Source organism: Branchiostoma floridae, chromosome 3 (genome assembly GCF_000003815.2).
Source record: "Branchiostoma floridae strain S238N-H82 chromosome 3, Bfl_VNyyK, whole genome shotgun sequence".
Taxonomy (NCBI): domain Eukaryota; kingdom Metazoa; phylum Chordata; class Leptocardii; order Amphioxiformes; family Branchiostomatidae; genus Branchiostoma; species Branchiostoma floridae.
Window position 1 is genome coordinate 22,034,743 of NC_049981.1, and position 19,248 is coordinate 22,053,990.

General features: G+C 44.2%; 2 protein-coding genes across 5 annotated transcripts in view; one reads left to right on the top strand and one right to left on the bottom strand.

The window, feature by feature from the left end:
* Nucleotides 1–12,081, top strand: part of LOC118411526 (protein Wnt-8b-like) — an 18,815-nt gene extending 6,734 nt beyond the window's left edge. For all 4 annotated transcript variants that reach the window (XM_035813841.1, XM_035813843.1, XM_035813840.1 and 1 more), the window contains exons 4-7: nucleotides 7,152–7,274; nucleotides 8,826–8,971; nucleotides 10,494–10,634; nucleotides 11,313–12,081. In XM_035813841.1, the coding sequence (XP_035669734.1) occupies nucleotides 7,152–7,274; nucleotides 8,826–8,971; nucleotides 10,494–10,634; nucleotides 11,313–11,738 (836 nt within the window). In that variant the 3' untranslated portion in view covers nucleotides 11,739–12,081. The remainder of the gene's footprint in view (nucleotides 1–7,151; nucleotides 7,275–8,825; nucleotides 8,972–10,493; nucleotides 10,635–11,312) is intronic.
* Nucleotides 12,082–15,504: 3,423 nt separating this feature from the next.
* LOC118411527 lies at nucleotides 15,505–17,922 on the bottom strand. The gene is made up of 2 exons (XM_035813844.1): nucleotides 17,619–17,922; nucleotides 15,505–16,244 (listed from the first exon to the last, which is right to left on the bottom strand). Exons 1-2 carry the CDS (start codon nucleotides 17,814–17,816, stop codon nucleotides 16,086–16,088), a joined length of 357 nt encoding a protein of 118 aa, XP_035669737.1. The 5' UTR covers nucleotides 17,817–17,922; the 3' UTR covers nucleotides 15,505–16,085.
* Between the last annotated feature and the right edge of the window lie 1,326 nt (nucleotides 17,923–19,248).

A 19,248-nucleotide genomic window follows, 5' to 3' on the forward strand; every position in this document is an offset into this window, starting at 1 on the left:
GGGACTGCACCGTTAGTAGCCTGGATTCTTAAGCCCAGTCCGATCTCAATAATATTTATCGTGCAGGGTGTATTAAAATCAGTAGTTGTCTTGTGTAGGCCCTGAAAACACTCTGGCATCCAGGCAACACTCTTAGGTGTCGGTCTAAACTTGTACAGTCTGTACTATCAAATAGCAAGAGCTCAGGTCGACTTCTTTCTTTTACTTTTGCATTTCTGACACTCGTATTTTTTCGCTATCCGCTTTGCTCATCTTTGAAATAATGTTGATGCGTCGATAGCAACTGAGACGAGGTAGAACAAAGCCGTTTTTGTGCGAGACTTAACTTAACATCGGGTGTGTACACCATGCCAGGGCAGGGGGACTCGGGATTTAAACATGTTAACTTGACTTCCGCAAACTCTCGGAGTGTTAAGTGCCCAATCAGAGGTGCACTAGCGTGCCCCCGACAGGAAGCTAGAAGCACGGCGGTGACCACATGCGAGGGCTAATGTTCCACCTGGAAACCTTACCTGTTGGTGTACCTGTGGGGGAACCTGGGCGGAGGTACACAGGTGTTCCGTCAGAACACAACACGCACCTCTCCCTGACACACCTGACGGCGTTATCGGAGCGACGGGCCAGGTTTCGCCTCCAAACGTGAACCAAAACCCGGAGAAATTCTGCCCAGACTCAGCGTTGTGCTCAGTTCCTGTAGTTCACCTTGTGATGGACAGGTTTCCCACTTTGTTTACTGTAACGTGACCGGAAAGAGCCCCGGCATTTGATTTCACTGCCTTGTTTTGGCACAAATATCGCGGATAAAGGGATAAAAGTTGGAAATCCCTGACTTCCACTACAGTCACGGTTTGCACAACAATCAACGTTTGTTTTTTGGCCCGTGACTTTTTTTCAGTGGCTGGCAGTGCGGGTGTGTTGTGGTGCAGGGGTCGGTGCACGCACAGACGCTCGACTTTGTTGATCTGGCCCTTTCTCAGGCCTTCAAAGGTATCCAGCATCCCCGCGAACAACACAAGTGCACGGCGCGTTTGGAAACAGGGAGGGGAGGGCTTGAGTTCCGCACCTTTGTACCCCCTACCATAGTAATCCTCGCTCAGTGTTGATATTGAGGTCACCTATTCCTTCTTCTTTCGAAACATGATTGATTTATGTGTCAAGGTAATCTTCCTGGGGGGCTGGGGGCAAAACATCGCCACACAACACTGTCAACTTATGTGATACATTATCATTCCGTTACAAAACATCGCCACACAGTACTGTCAACTCTTAGCTGATACATTATCATTCCGTTACAAAACATCGCCACACAACACTGTCAACTCTTAGCTGATACATTATCATTCCGTTACAAAACATCGCCACACAGCACTGTCAACTCTTAGCTGATACATTATCATTACGTTACAACACACGGACAGTCAATCTCAGGCCATACATTACTAGGAAAAAATGTTTGACTGGTCAGTCCTTAGGTAGGGGCAAAACATCGCCACTCAACACTGTAAACTCTCACGTGATACATTCTATTCCCTTACAGCATTTATGCCCTAAATTTGAAAATGTTCTCGAGAATAAAACCTTTATGTTGAATGACATGTGCAACCAACTTTTGTACCCCCCCCCCTCTCCCCCCGAAAAAAATATATTGGCATGCTATTCTGTGGGGTTGATCTAACTTTTTTTTATTGCAACATATATTTACAAGACATGGTGACGGCACACTCAAGTCATGACTTATATTCATGCCGCCACCGCAAAAGAATACAAATACATGGATAAATAAATACAAGATAAGAAATCTAACTTACTAAGTATATAAAGGCATCAGTAGGGAAATCGACTAGTAATCATAATGTTACATAATGGGTCTTCCGAAAGTTCTATCCGAAAGTTCAGAAGGGAGCGCCGACTAGTCGGTTTCGGTGATGTAGTCTGGGCACATGCGGGACAGCGGAAATTACCTGGGCGGCGGCAGATCATCAGAAAAGAGGCCCTAATCTGGCATTGGGATCAAAGATACAGTAACGTACAGTAACTAGGCCACCCAGAAAAAAACTTGCCGACCGTAACAACTTTCCCACACGGTGGATGACATGGGTCTGTAGGTTATAACTACTAGCTCTGATAAAGAAATAAAGACCAGTCACTGGTCTTCGCCCCTGGGAATCATATCAGGCGTGTCTCTGTGATAAAGGGAAAACTATTAGAAAATGGTCGACAATCTTCTCCTGTTAGCGTCGTCACTGGCCTCTACCAAGCTCCACAGGTCGCTGAAAAAATAGTAAAAATTGACCCAATGTACCTTTTGCGACCTAAGGCCGGCCAATTCTCCTAGGGCAAGTTTTTATTGTGATCTATAAAAGCCATTTTAATTAGGTGCTCTGCGTCATGAATTTGTCCCGCCACACGCGCCATGTCTATCCTAAAGTATTCAATATTTTTGTGATTTCTTACTTAGAAATGGATAAACATAACCGCTATATCTGGAATATTAGGTCACACTGGCGTTCAGCTTAGCTTGATATGTAAAGAAGAGGCAAGCTGTTGATGGTGGGAGGGCAATTCGAAGACCATATCCTTTGGATACTTTGGGCAAATACGGTACCAGCTGCAACCGAGCAGACAAGACCGAGGGATTTGGGCCTCATTGTATCTATCTAAAATTCGCATGTCCGTCCTAAGTGTGTAAATCTCCTCAGCACCTGTTTTCCAATGTGAGGAAAGCTGCAGGGATAATATGAATTTTCATCTCCTTCTTTTCGCGCTTTGATGCTAGTTTACTTGTTTTTCACCTGGTCGGACTCACACATTCCGAACCCACAAGTCCTCAAACATCCCGGGAGTTGGTTTCTGTAACAGCTGTCCTAGTTTCATTCAGACCGGTGTCAAATGTGTAAATACGCCTACATCGCCTTTATTATATTTATCAACTAAATACCTTACAGAGGCTTTGACACATTCGCGTAAGTATTGGGGACGAGGCCCCCTTTTTTTAGAACGACGCAGGGCCAGCTGTGGTGTCGTGTTGACTGTGAGGGTGGGGTCCGATTCTCTTGTCCACTTTAATACGGGTGTCTAAAGTCCCCAACATCCTGCTTTCTTTTATAACATTATTCTGTTTAGATTAGATTAGACTTGCGGCTTATGGCCACAGATTGTGAGAATCGTATGCAACTTTCTTGTTGTTGTTGCTGTTGTTGTACCTACGTCATAAGTGGTGACATGGCGTATTTAATACCAAAACACTGAGGAGATGTCGACGACAACCCTTAAGTTAGTGTTTACGTAATACAAAATAAACCAAGTCGAGTCAGGCGTTTCAGATAGCATCCACCGTTTTTCATCGGCTCTTAAAAAGTTCTATGTTACTGTCGGATGATAGTGCGCGCTGTGTGAAAAGTCTGATTCGTTGATGTGAGTTCACCGTTATCTGTGCGTGTAGCTTTAGGTCACCATTCCCATCAAAAATACTGGATTTTGTCAGTATTCACAGGTCGCTAAAAGAATAGTAGAAATTGGCCAAATGAGACAGAAAACACGCCAGAGGTCGCAAACTGTACTCCTCAGCCATCTAACTCCTGAGGAGTCATCGGAATATATAACCTGAGGAGTTAGATGGCCGAGGAGTACAGTTTGCGACCTATGGACGGCCAATCAACTCCTAACTTAGCCAAAGTCCCCTATTCGACCAGGCCGGAGTGTGGTAGTACAAAGGTTTGAAGAAATTGAAGTGTGCCCCAGCGCCCCCCCCCCCCTCCATCCATAAATCCTGGCGTTCGGGGACAGTTTACGTAGCCATCAATCAGCGGATGTGTCGTCTGACAGCCGAACACACGGCCGTCCGACCCGTCCGCGCTCCATCGCCTCTCAACAACGCAGACAGGAAAGTCACTGACATCCCAGACAAACACTGCCCGTCAAACACCCGCCCACCTGTGCGGAAAGTCATTTAAGGCGGATTAAATACCCCTCTCTCTGTAAAGAAATATAATATTGATAGTCAGGTACGGTGGCAAGATGACTTTCGGCGGGGATGGTTTAGAGGTGGGCATGTCCCCACTAGCCTCTTGCTTATGCGGCTGATCCGATTCAGAAGCGGCAAAGCACGTATTAAAGCTATTACTTACACCCGTGTAGTATGTAAGAAAGTACAAAATAATCGTCTGGCTACTAGTATTCACAGGTCTATACGTGGCGCTTTTAGAATTTTACAGATTTTCAACACCTCTGTAGTTTCTAATCTATGACAGGAAATAGTTATCTCTTGGAGTTTTTTTTTCTGGGATTCCTATTTTTCATGGAATGGCACAGTGTTCATATATTCTCTTAGACTAGATTTGCGATGCTTTTATATGTATATATATATATATTACATATAACGTTTTGACTTGTTGTGACCTGTACTTAGCTCGATTGGGCAAAACTGTACAATAAAGGTCTTCGTTCATTATAATAAGACGACGACATCTCAGCGAATTTGTCGAGCATGTCTTGATCCTTGCCAGAACCGCGTCACTACGTCTCAGTGTCTGTCGTTGGGTTCATGTTTTCCTTAGCAGTGGGGACTTAAGATTCTACGTAAGCCGCGCCGTTTTAGAGCCGTATTAAAGCCCAGCACAACAAAATGGGACGGGACAAGAGCAAAAGAAACAAAGTCAAGGACACAATGTCTTGGTATGTCGGAGAAGAAAACCGAGCCGAAAATACGGCCGCTAATTTTCCATGTGGGTGCGTGCAGCCAGTGGACACAGCGGAGGCCGCGATGTGGGAATGAATGGCCGTCCGTGAGAAGCGGCGGGTTGGCGGTGCAGCCAGGTGATGAGGGATGTGGGGAATGCCCACACACGGGACAAAGCCTCTCCACGCCGCTGTTAGCGCCATGATGAGCGGAACGGCACCCATTCACCCGCGTGTCAATCACTCCTGTTATACCGTGCTCACTGCTTGGGATACAGACAGGATTCCTGCTTGGCAAAGTTGAAGACGTTCGTTCCTTCGTTCAGACCCTTCAGTAGTCTCTACCAGACTCCCGTCTGGCTGAATAGGGGGCTATATGCCCAAGTTAGGAATAAAAGCCTAGTAGGAGTTAATTGGCCTGTCCTTAGGTCGCAAACTGTACTCCTCGGTCATTCAACTCCTCTGGCGTGTTTTCTGTCTTATTTGGCCGATGTGTACTATTTTTTCTGGCGACCTGTGGAGCCTGGTAGAGGCTATCTGTAGTACGTAGGTCAGCAAGTTTCCTTGCTATTTGAGTAGCTCTAGTATTCTTTACAGGGAGGGATTGCTAGCCCTGTCCCTTTAAAGCGCTTGAGGTACTTCCTCGAACATAGGTCCATCAATCACTCCTGTTATACCGTACTCACTGCTTAGGATACAGCTAGCCTCCACCAGGCTGCACAGGTCGCTGGAAAAATAGTAGAAATTGGCCAAATAAAGAGAAAACACGGGAGAGGGGTTTCGGTTCTCGATACCCGCCAACAAACTTAGGGTCCCATCTAACTCCTCTGGCGTGTTTTCTGTCTTATTTGGCCAATTTCTACTATTTTTCCAGCGACCTGTGCAGCCTGGTAGAGGTTCAGGCAGGACTTCTGCTTAGCAAAGTTGAAGACATTCGTTCCTTCCTTAGACCCTTGTAGCATTAGTACGTACAGGCACACAGGTCAGAAAGTTTCCTTGCTGTTCAAGTCAACAGCAGAGTATATTTTACCCTTTACCTTTTAAGTGCTTGAGGCACTTCCTCGAACACAGCTCCATCATTTTACGTCCCTTCCGAAAGACGGGTGCAGTCCCAACCGAGATGCCCTACCTAGGATTAGAACCGGGGTCTCCTGGTAATGGTCGGAGTAATAAGGTGCGAGTGTGGTAATTGATGCAATCTCCAAATGGTTATTATGGTGAATTCCAGTTGGGGGTACAGACAGATCAGGATAATGTAGACTGACGCGCTGCGCGTTAATACAAGCGGATCAGCGGAAAAGGACTTTACAATAAAACTGAGTCAGCTTACAGATGTGAACTATGACGCAGAGACTGTCATTCTCGCATAGGACTATTGTAGGATGATCTTTTAGGGCTGACGAGAATGGGGATTTTTACCATGGGCAAAAAAGTTGAAGGGTGGAGGCCATCTCTCTCTCTCTCTCTCTCTAGATATATTCATATTATCCTAGAGTTCCCCACGGGACAGCTGTGTTTGCCAGGTATTTTCCCCGTACCCAGACTAAAGCACCATGGAGTTCCGTCCCGTGATACAGATAATCGCACTGCTCTCTGCTTGTCTTGTTCTGCCGTACAGATCCGTGATGACGGTCAGTAGTCTCCAAGCAGATCCTACGGTGCCCAAAGAGATAGTATCAAAGCTGGCAAAGGAGTATAGCCGGCCAAAGGGAGATAGCCGGCCAAAGGGAGTCAAACGGGCACCTGGTGCCACTATACTGATTCCCTTGCCAGTTTTGATTTCTAAGGCACCGTAGGGTCTGCTTGGAGACTAGGGTCAGCCCTCCAGTTCTCCTCGCTCTGTTTGTTACTCTGTGACCGGAGGGTTACCTCCGTTGATAGAGTATTGTGATCGGTCGATGTGATGGGTGCTCGCATCTGTATCTCTATGTTCCGTTTGCCGAATTCGTATGTATACTAGTAGTCCTCCAGTTCTCCTCGCTCTGTTTGTTTACCTTGTGTTTGTTTGGGTATGTCGTATTCTGTAGCAATATCCCTTGTTTTCGGTCTTTTGATACGGGAATGGCAGTCGTTTATTGGTATGAGACTGCGTTGGTTGCCCATCGCTCTGCAGTGATAACAATATGAGACTACCATACATAACCATGCAAACGTTAGCCCGTGAGGCAAGCAAAACACACAGTATTTCTAAGAGAAACTATTCTGATTCTAAGAAAAACTATTGCAATTCCAAGAAAATGTTGTTGGAGATTTTTGTTGACGCGCCAAGGTCGTATGCGTTTTTTCAGTACAATGCACGAATGCATCACTTTATACTTTGGACAAACTATGCTGTTTGGGTAGAGAAAATGATCAATTGATATTATTTAATGGCATCTTGCCTAAAGACAATTATTTTCATTCTTCAGTTCTTGTCGGGATCCTTTTACATTCGATGATTATCATGTGACGTCATGTTCTTTTCTACTTTACAGCCAATCGGGAGACGTCTTTCGTGCACGCCATAAGCGCCGCCGGGGTGATGTACGTCCTGACGAGGAACTGCAGCAAGGGGGCGTTCGAGCAATGCGGGTGCGACCTCACCAACAACGGGAAAAGTAAGGGTAACTTTTCATGTCAACTTTTCCTGTACATAAACAACTCCAACTTTCATTTCCGGTACATTTTCTCTCTGTGTGTTTGTTTTCTCTGCATTTTGTCGTCACGTTTTGTCACTATATTTAATCTTCCAGCAGATATAGGGATCCGGCATCCTCATTGACGGCAGTGTTTTTAGTCCTACTTTGCAAGATTTATTACTCTTTTCCAGTGCCGCACTTTTTACTATTCGCAATACTAGAAACAAACTGTCAAGTGGCCCAAACCTACACCAGTTCTTCCTTAGTTTGAAAGCTATCTGCCCAAAAAAATTCTACGCCACAGCCGTGAGGAGGACATGAGATACAAAAAACGGAAGTTCTGCTGCAGTACCATGATCACACACATCAGGGTAAAATTGACATAGCTTTTGTTTTACCAAGACCCACCTACATATGAATATCATCATGATCCATCCATTCATTTATGATTGAGTAATTGCTGACAACAAATACAGTATACAGAAACACACAGGCACAGACGCCAAAACAGTAACATCTATTATCATAATACCGGTACGTTTACGACGATTTCTCTAGCCATACTGATTTGACAAATTGTCAACGCATCATTTTCTCCAGTTACATGTTGCTGTTATAGGTTACCCTTGCCACTTCTTCTGTGTAAATTTTCTGCCACTCTTGTCCTGCTAAAAGCGTAATATTGTAATTGTAACACGCCGCGGAATTACACGGCGAACGGGCGCGTGGTTGGGAGGGGGTAAAAAATACCGGTAGGACGAAACACGGCACAATTAACTGCCGCTATGTACATTTATACATCCTCTGATGTTCCTTCCTTTTCTGTCAGTAAATGCATAAAACATAAACCTGCATGAGCATACAAAATGTCATGAGAAAACGGACGTATACTGTCAAGAATTTTCATTTAACTTCTGTCCGTCACAACCGCTATGACGTAACACTTCACTGCTAGCGTAGATATAAAAATGGCGGGAAAATGGCTGCGTACGTTCAATTTTGCCCATTCAGTCGTAGATTCGGCGTATTATGCAACGGTTCTTCACACTTTTACATGAGTTGTAGGTCACCAACAGAAAGTCAAGATTGTTGTTGAATCATGTTCGTCTTGTGCCGTGAGCATGTGTAATTATGATCTATAAATTTGGCAATGAATGTGACAGTGTGTTCGTCCCACGACGAGCTGCCTACCCCGAAAAAGATACTGAAAACTTTTGGCCTTGTTGTCTTCGAATGCATTGTTATCGATGCTTTGTAAATGATGTATTGGACACCTAGATGTCTGAAGTGTGCACAGCTCAGAAATAACTATTGTTGCATGTGTAGATCTCTTTAAGTTCCAGTATTTTTAATCTACCGGTATAAGTCTTACTACCGGTATTATGCCAATGCATGTTACCTCACTTTTTCATGGAGATAACAGCATTGGAAATGACTGGCAGGACTCCTGCTGTACAGCGGATCTTATTTTTTTCACCTCTCGTCTGTCCATCTTACTGATGTTATTTACTAAGTATGTGTTCCCCACAGAAGCGGAAGGCGGGTGGACCTGGGGCGGCTGTAGTGACGACATCGCGTTCGGGGAGAGGATCTCCAAAATGTACTCGGACGGGGTGGAGAACGGGCAGGACGCGCGGGCCGCCATGAACCTGCACAACAACGATGTCGGCAGGAAGGCAAGTCACGATTCTTGATAAACTACGCTGGCCATGGGGAGAATAGTTTGTAGGGAGAATAGTTCGTAGGGAGAATGGTCTGTAGGGAATATAGTTTGCCAGGGGAGCACAACAACGATGTCGACAGGAAGGCAAGTTTAGTTTCTGCCTGACAAACTACGCTGGTTATTGGGAGAATACTAGTAGTTTGTAGGGAGAATAGTTTGCACAACAACGATCACAAATGTCGGCAGGAAGGCAAGTCACGATTCTTATTAGTCTCTACCTGAATAACTACGCTGACTATGGGGGAATAGTTTGTAATGTAATGAGAATAGTTTGTAGAGAGAATCGGTCAAAAAAAACCAGTTACTTAAGACGTGATATTTTATCAAGAAGATTGGCCTAAGTAAAAGTAAAATCTGGTATGAGGTCCTGGTATTAGCTTATACTTGTAAGTATGAGCATCTAAAGAAGTGAGTTGTTCTCTGAACCGATTTTGGAAACGGTCAGACGTTTCAGACAACCATCCGGTGTCTTTCATCAGTACTTTTGGCGTATCTTATTACCTGCATGTCTAACCTTCATAGACGTGTCTGTAGGGAGAATAGTTTGTCAGAGGAGCTTGGCCACCATACTTTTACACTCTACAAGATAATCCAATATAAAATAAAAAATAAGGGACTTCTACAAATGACAATCTATGTCACAGCGATGTCATAGCGAAATCGCCGTTCTCAATATCTTCTCACGTTGAACAGGTGCGCAGATTGTACTTATGGTCGCATTAACTTTAGCCTTCATTGCCCAATGCACACAATTAAAGACACAGCCTAAATTAACTCCGCGGCCTTCTGTGCTAGAGGTCAGCAGCTAAGCCGTTTGTATTGCGCCCTGAAGATTACATCTTTCCCACGGTAGCTGTGGTCTGTCTGGCCGGGCCGTCCGTCCACACGTACCGCTGCTGATAAGGCCTCGGCCTTCTGTCGGAGGCCGGTGGCATAACTCATGCGGAACAGCGCTAGTATTTTCCTCAAACTTTCACTTCAGACCATCTTTTTGTAATCACTGTTCATTGTTTAATCTGGTTCACGTAGTACAAATGTTTCCCACATTCGGCAAACAGCTCACTTCTTTAAGTAATAATTCAGACTTACAAGTATAAGCTAATACCAGATCGCAATTTTACTTCGGCCTATCTTCTTTATGAGTATGAAGTTTCATTGTGCAGCATGGTTGATACAGTACCAATGCTTTTCCGATTCCGTAAGTTGTTATCGAGTTGGTTGGCCTAGATTCGAATCCCGTCTTTTCACCGATATCGTGTCTTGGGGAAAGGATCCTTCCTTACTTTACTCAGGTGGAAATGAGCTTTGTCTGGGGATATCTCTCGGGTAGGGCGTGGCGGTGTTCGTATTTATCACTCTATTTGTCTAATCTTTATTTCTGATACCAGGGCTAGCCCTAGCCTTGTTAGGAAGCCCTGGTCGTTGGTAGCCAAACCAATAAATAAATAAACAAATGTTTTCCTCTGCCCATACAGGCGGTGAGACAGACCATGAAGCGGGTATGTAAGTGCCACGGCGTGTCGGGCAGCTGCACCACCAAGACGTGTTGGCTCCAGCTGGCAGACTTCCGCGCCATCGGCGTCTTCCTCAAGAAGAAGTACAAGAAGGCCGACAAGGTAAATCAATCAGAACCAATCATGAAATTATCCTCATCAGAAGTTTTTTTTTTACAAAAAAATGCCCCTGCTATCCCAACACTAGCCGCTAGGGGGGCCAAACTTACATCACGTCTTTCTCAAGAAGAAGTGCAAGAAGGCCGACAAGGTGAATCAATCTGAACCAATCATGAAATTATCCTCATCAGAGGTTTTTTCTTTTTACAAAAAATTCCCCTGCTATCCCAACAGTAGCCGCTAGGGGCCCCAAACTTTCATCACTTCTTCCACAAGAAGAAGTACAAGAAGGCCGACAAGGTGAATCAATCAGAAAAAAAATCATGAAAATCCGCTGTTCCTTTCTTGAGTTATCCTCATCAGAAGTTTTGGACAAAAATGCCCCTGCTATACCAACACTAGCCGCTAGGGGGGGGGGGGAACTTACATCACTTCTTCTTAGAGCTATCTTACAACCAAAAAAATTGTGACCGTAGCTTATTCAGAACACGAGATAGAACAACCGTAATTTCCGCTGCAGTGCCAAGGGAAGCCACTAGGGGCCCCAAAATTTGGTTACCTCCAAGACATTTCATGGAGGTAACTAGAACTAACAGATTCAAGAACAGACCCTATCGGCTTTCTAGGGTACTGCAGAGGAACTTCCATTTTTGATAACTCTTGTTATCATTACCATTATAGGTGGACTACGTGCGCGGGCAGCTGACGGAGAACAACAGCGCCAGCTCAAAGCGGAACACGGGTCTGAAGAAGGACATGGTGTTCCTGGAGGACTCCCCGGACTACTGCAGGGAAAACCTGACGGTGGGGTCGCGGGGAACGCTGGGACGGGAATGCCTGCGCGGCGGCGGGAAAAACATGGACAAGTACGAGAAGAAGAGCTGCAAGCGCCTGTGTAAAGACTGCGGGTACGTTCCGAAAAGGATCACCACGGAAGTCACGAGCAGCTGCAACTGCAAGTTTCACTGGTGTTGCTCCGTCAAGTGCTCGCAGTGCACCAAGACTGTCACCAAGTACATCTGCGTGCAGAGGGAGAGCAGCAAAAACCGCAGGAAAAACGTCCGGAAAAAGTCCAAGCAGCGGAGAAGAAACAGGGGAAACAACTAGATCCCGAAAGGAAGAGAAGATTTGAATGAACTTGTTGCTTGAACCAGACGACTTATGGCAAAGACTTTGTGTGCGGCACAGCCTTTGCAACAAACCATTAGATGGCAAGGAGTCGGAGTTAACCGGAAATGAGACATGTAACCGAAGAAGAATTCATTTAATTTATACCGGAAACGGAAATGACGTGGAGCCCGCGTTCCTTGACGTGAATCTCTTGACAGGTTCCTAGCGATGTACATAATTGTCAAGACCACATAACTGACATTATTTATTTGGTGAGGTTGTACTTGCCAAAAATGAATATTTCTTCTTGTAAATAAATGATAAGCTACCTCCTCTGCGATGACTGTTCTTTTCTCTTGAAGCGGGTAGACGTTGTTTCAACGTTACCGTTACGATGATGCCTACAAAGTTGTAGATATCTATTCTAATCATTGATTACAACAATTAGGCTCTGACCTGCATAACATGAATATGTTTGTGTTGTTCAATTATCCAAAATTCGTTCAGTCCCTCTTAATTTACCCCGTTCCAAAGATAACAACAAAAACACACCCGTGGTTCCGAGAAAAGTGCTAGAAAACCAAAATGTAACTTCCTATTCCCGAGTACATAACCTGCCTGACATTCAAACATCGTGACCAATGCATGATTGAAATATGGCACCAGATATGAAAACCACAAATTCCCCTGCAGAATCATAGAAAGACGATAGGTGGCCAACAACCAAACTGTTGTGTCGACTCAGATCAAATATCGTAGCTGGTTGAATTACGTCATTAAATCAGAAAGAAACACGTCCTGTCCACAAACGCTAATGAAACCATATTCGTGACGAAGATAACACATGGCACGTAAATTCATGTCATGGCTGTGGAGTTATTATAACCAAAGGTTTAATTTGATACGTAGTAGATCCTGTGTAGTGTATTACACGGACAGGTATAGGGGAAGACCTTTCTCAAGCGGCGGCCATGATAGATCTAAGACGAGGTCAATGAGGAAAACTGACGAAACTTATTTATATTATCAACTCCCATTTAGTTTTTCCCCAAACCACACCAATATCAAATGATGAATATTATAACTAGTGTGATGTACCAAAAGATGTAGCAATTTTAAGTAGCGTAGACTGATCCCATGGTCCCTAAGAGATACAAAATCAAAACATGATGCTAAGTGCAAATATTTGACGGACATGCAGCCATTCTCTTATTGCTCCATCTCTTTATTGCCATGCCATCATTGGTTGAACTGCTTATCATGATGGACAGTCTTTTGTTCGCCACATTGACCTCGGTTTCGATCTATCATGTCAGTCGCATGAAAAAGGCGTATAGTTAGCTACTTATAGAATGAGAACAATAGATTCGTGCTTCCCGCTTCCAACCGAACAAACAGGTACACGGAGAACAGGTGAAGCCACGGCGTTTAGTCACCCACTGTGCGGATTGAACCGTTTGCTGAGCCCTCCCGATTCTTTAGCCTTTGTTACCCTCCCCGTTTGTCAAAAATCGCCTGCATTCTCCTACCTCTGAAAGGACGATTGCTTCCGGGCAGAAACCTAGCTACCGCACATCTTTGCTATTGTCCGTCCGCTGTGGGAGTCGGGCGGACTGACAACCCGTCAGACGGCGCGTCAAGTTCCCTGAGCACGGAGAATGAACCTATTTTGCAAACAATTAATGAATAATTAAATCCAACCAGTGCTCATTCATATATTATAGTCGTAGTATATAAAGTGGCCTTGTTTCCTACGCACGTTGCAATTGCAGCTGTCAGTCACAAGCGTGTTTTTGTGGCAGTGTGTCGTGGCTTTTACAAACATCCCCAACTAAGCTCCGGTTTAGGTTAACGTCAAATTTCCAAACCGGGTCCCGGTCGGACTTTGTGGAAACGAACAATAGAAATGAGCACGTAAAGGTATACATAGGTAATGCCCACGACTATTCTCTTTACGTCTTGTGTAGTTTCGTGTCTTTTATATCATACTTTTTGTGCCCGAAAGCTGCCCGGCCGGGCCCCGGTTTGGAAATGTGATATAGGCCTTAGGGGTACTGTGGAGTCGAGGTTAGCTGTTTAACTTTAAGAATTTCATATTTCACATGTACTCTGATATCGCATGGAATTTCATACTTTGATTAAGATGGTTTGACATAAAAAATGCTCTAATCTTTTATTTCTAATTGAGCCCTTTTTATTGGTCCTTTTATTGGTTTTGTTTTTGACAAATTTACATATTTTGGGACGGAAGAGCAACCGTGACGATCCTTGTCAGACCGTGTAATTAAAGAGACGGTGCAAAGTTATATCATACTACAGGGTATGTCGCCTACTTTTAGTAACTGCTTTTAGGGCAGCGACTGCAAGGAGCTCCGGTAGAAATAGAATGGTACCCAGGCTAAAGGATCTGGCCATCTCCATATGTTGTTCCCGTTTCTTCATGATTCCATCATCCATCCTTGCACTGGCTATTGGTTGATGGGTAACCACGTGACCGTCAGCGGCATGGTATGGTATGGTAGTATCTGTATCTGTATCTATATAGCCGTTATAACCGCCCTTTGGCGTAACGCACCAGCTTCGGTACTCAAGCTATATATAGTATCAGTTAGCTTCTTCAATACATGGATGAACAAGGATTTATTCTTTACTTAAGCCAACTGGAGATGCTCAAAGCTCCAGATATCCGGACTGGTGTGAATGGCATCGCTCTGTTAAAACGTCGGTGTAGTTTAGGCATCCTAGTACATGGTAATAAGATGCGCCAAATTACTTGTAAAATTGTAGATACTCAAGTAACTGGATATGATCTTGGAAACGGTCAGACGTCAGTGTTACTAACGTTTCTTCAGTTGCTTGTAGCTTGGGCAACTATAACGCTAATTCACCTTTATCCGCGGGGTAACCTATATCCGTTGCTTTTAGATAGGGGTATTTAGAGATGTCAAGTCGACAGACGGTGGTTTCAAACTGTAGTAGTTTGAAAGAATATAAGCCACCTTTCGTCGACTCGCCCCTTTTAAAAAAGCAACGGATATAGGTTACTTCACGTTCACGGATAAAGGTGAACTGGCGTTATATCGTCTGTCGTTCTTAGGTTACATGCACTACATGTGACCCGGTGTTGTAGGTTCCTCCTTAGTAACTCCCAGGCCAAGAATGCGTTTCTCCGTTCCCGAACCAAAGCAAACCTCAATCTAGCCTCCACCAGGCCTTCCTACGGGGGTACGGGGATCGTAAAATTCGGTAAAAGAAATCAGGAAATTGGCCAGTGGAGTCAGTCCACGTTTAACTGGCTACGCAAATTATTCTCCGTATAAGTATAATGGCCAGCGTAGTCAATCAGATAGAGACTACCAAAGTGGACCCCAATCCCTAGAACACACAGAGCCCTGACTTCGCGTGCCCGGTCGTTTCACACGCGCGGAAGGCCGGGAGAATGCTGACTATTTTGTTTGTGACAGGTAAATAACTGCGATCTGTGTCGCAAATAAATACCACGGACACGCAGGCCGACAGATCGTTCGGCTGTAGTTCTGTAAAGAGTGCGGACCCACGCAAAGTAAAGGTTACACCGGAGGGGGGCAAACATGGGCCTGACAGGACTGTACACGGACAAGTAACACCTGAAATATTGGTGTTGTAGTTTTACTGTAACGACGAGACATCGGCTTATAACGACACTCTTGTAGTAATCAACAACAACCTTGTCAGCAGTGAGTTCATCCACACGGCACCATTGTTTAGAACGTCACACAAATCATTGTTTTCAAAGTTAATATATTTCAAGAGTTGTCTTATTGTTGTCCTTAGTCGTGACAAACTCAATATTTAGAACAGATGTACACGATTTAAGGCACCAAGATGATCAAACAGCAGACGGAGGAAACACCTGGCGACAACTGAGTTGTTTGCAGTACTAACTAAACCTGCAAGATGACGCTAATGCTACATGAAGTTAGACTTTTCTAGTTGTCATCGTAGTACTGTAAACTGTTGTCATTGCCTTTGACGTCACCAGTTTTGTCGTATACATTCTTATCATTTCCTAAATTAGATGACAACTTGTAAAGCATAGGAGGGCAAATGGCTATTAGACATAAAACATCTACTAGTATCATTTCCTAAATTTCGTAACAAGTTGTAAAGCATTGAAAGACACATGGCTATTAAACAGTCACGTGTTACTAACAGGAGGCCTGGTAAATTCTTCATCATGTTTGTCATAGATTGTTAAACTTGAGCTTGAATTTCGCGATAAGTTGTCAAGCATTGAAAGACATATGGCTATCAGACATTCGCGTATCACTAAAAGGAGGCCTGGCAGAGTCCTCATCATATTTCTCATATGTGTTTAAACTGGAGCTGCGACATTCTCCCCCGGATGTTGGCCAGTGTGTGTGGCGGGAGAGTCAGCTGAAGGCATGAGGCCGGATCAGGACCCACGCTGTCCTCATTGTCCATCAGCTCAGGGTACAGGACCAACAGCACCATGCGGAATATCTGGGGGGAAAGTGCTCAAATTTATTTTTTTCGCAAAGGAGGTATTGTTTTTGGTGTTCGTGTATGTTAATGTACAAATGTATATATGTATAGATTCGGCGTTTCTACGGCTCTATAGTAAGGAACGTTTTTTTTTAGCTTTCACCAGAGTTCAATTATCCATGTTTGACCAAGTAGTCCCTAAGAATAAGACGCAAATCAGAGGTTGTCTCTATAGTTTTGGCTCTAGATTTTCCGGCTATCGCTTTAGCAATGTATAATCTTTTATGCTTCTCCAAATGCTTGTTATTTTTCGTAGCGTTTTATGGTGTCGGAGATTTGATCGTGCGAACACTTCCTGGTATTAGTGCGCGCGATAGCGGTAAAGCGTTTCGTCGCCTGATTACCCAGATCGTGCGTTCTATATGCGTTTTTGGGTGTTTTAGCGCCATCGGAGCTCACGGAAAACGTATCGGATAAGTTTTTTCCTTTTTACTCAGTATACAGAAGAAGTCTTGACCTTTATTGCCATATTAGTCATTATCCCAGGAAAATTCATTTTTACCGTGTAGCGGCCTGTAAAGAATGGCCCTAAATTAGCAATATTTGGGTGAAAAGCTTATATTTTTGATGGTTTTTACCAAAAATAACATTTCTACAGAAAATGTCAAATGAGTCTGTCGGTCAGCGACAACACACCCTTTTCTATCGGAAACATTGAACTGCCCGAAAAACGATGTTTTGAGAAGCGCTAATGTTTTTCTCAGAGTCAGTTAAATAGGCCCCGAATCGTAAAAAAAAACTCCGAACCGGAACCTTACTGTTGTCGCAAAGTAATGATCACAATGATTCGAATTTGATACACATTCATAAAAACGTAATACTTCATAATCATGCCCCGAAAATTGAGTTGGTGGTGTGGTATGCCATGAGACGGTTTAACGGGTATGCCATACAAACAAACAAATTTAAGTTGAACACCTCATTTTTGGGTAAGACCGCGAACGTTTTGATTAACAGTCGTTGCAATTCTACATATATTGGGATATTGTCATCGGGAATGCAATACAAACAAACAAACAAACAATCAAATTTGAGTTGAACATCTTATTTTTGTGGTGAGATCGCGAATTTATCGATCATCCATCGTCGCAATTCTACATATTTTCGTATATTCACAAAACCAATACGTACATGAACTTTATTGCACGACATTTGTACATGGTACAACGTATGACAACGACTATTACACAAAGTATAAAATATGTGTATAGAATACGACTTAACATCCTAATTAACATAACAAGAAGGGCTAACACAAGTCTTTGATATAGTGTTACAATCGAGTTGGGCTAATCATGGGTTTCATTATTCTTTCTAATAGCAAATACGTACGAGATAGCAGAACAGCAGCCACATGCCGAAGCTGATGCAGCCGACACACGCACGGAGCAGACTTCCACATTCGGCCCGGTCCCGACACCGGCTGCACAAATAACTCCCTCCGGTTTCCTCCTTAGGCTCGGCCATTTCTTCCTTGCTTCTTGCTGTCTTTGCTTGCCTTTGTCTGTACAGCTTTCTCCTGGTTCTCATAGTTTTGTGGGCTAGCTGGGATGGTTTAAAGTGTGTCTGCCGGTATCTACATGTACTGTATCATGTAGCCAGACGACTCTATGGTGACTGCGTGTTTTGTGTCGTCACAGAAAAATCATGGAACAGAATAACGTGTGATGCAGAATGCCGACCAGTCAGAGTCATTGACGTTCCAGAACAAACGGAAAGTTGCCGCCGTTGTCATGGTTCTATTAACAGAGTGAACATTCTCTATTCGGGTACTGCGCTCCCCTGACAATAAACTATATATCAAATGAAAGGTAAGGTTTCTGGAAATCAGCACGGAAATTTTTAATGATATTCATGAATGCTACATGCTTGCTATTAGCCAATGAACATTGCGTAAAATACGCAATGTTCAGTGGGCAACTTCGTACAGTATTATTCAACCAACACCAATAATTCGACCATCTTAGGACGCATGAAAGCTTGATCTTTAAGCACGCCAAATGTCATGGACCTGTAGTCAACCAGCTTTCTGTTATGGTTCCGTGTGACGGATTAAATCGGACTACGAAGAACTGTCTGCTTGTTTTCCTTGGTGAAACGCCTCCTAGCGGAATGTTACGGAACTTACCAGCCCCGGATTGACAGTGAGATCAGCACCACGGCCAGGGCCAGTCGTTTTATGTTTACATTCACGAAAGGGAAACCTGTTGTGTTTGCCCCTTTGCTCCGTCTTCTTTCGGTCTTTAGAAGCAAATAAGGGTCAACTACCAAGAACAGACAGCAGTCACCATGGTTACCGCCAAAGTAGGAGACACCATGTGGTGTTCAGTTACATAATGCAACAAGTGGCTTAGCACAGAGCTAGAAGGGCTGGCCAGCATATGGTAAATGAATGTGTTTGAGTAAGAATAAACAGAGCAGAGGTTTTTTCGATTAGAACATGTGAATAACGGTAGCCCCAAAGCCCTTTTAAGGCCGTAGGGGTAGTTGTGGTGCCCCCATTCAGAGGTCAAGGGATAGGTGATCATATGTGACGTTAGGTGAGGGGTAGTTGATTGTTATCCACTGTACTGTGTCTCGAGCAAGGATTGGGAGGTGGAGCCAAACCCTCTCCTCCCATCGCCTTTTGCCTCCCCAAATGCAATCAGGTACCCATTTTACACCTGAGCGGAGTGACGAAACTTGTGTAAAATGACTTACCCAAGGACACAACATCGGTAGAATTACAGGGTTTGAAACCAGATGATAAAGAGGACATTTGGTTGAATGTGAATGATTATATTCCTGATGAGAAAAGTAGTGCGGATGCTATTATTGTCTGACTTGAATATGTAAGAACAGGTGTAAGTAGGGCTGGGTACCGGTACAGAAAATTCAGGTCCAGGTCCGGTTCAGGTCCAGAGGATTAGGTCCAGGTCCGGACCTGAACCTGGACCTGATGCAGTATGACTCATACCAATGG

Bases quoted from the DNA above. Each gene is read 5' to 3' on its own strand.
- LOC118411527 (XM_035813844.1), bottom strand. From the start codon at position 17,816: ATGAGAACCAGGAGAAAGCTGTACAGACAAAGGCAAGCAAAGACAGCA. The intron at 16,245-17,618 runs GTACGTATTTGC...CTTTCCCCCCAG, and splicing joins GGCTGCTGTTCTGCTATCTC to ATATTCCGCATGGTGCTGTT.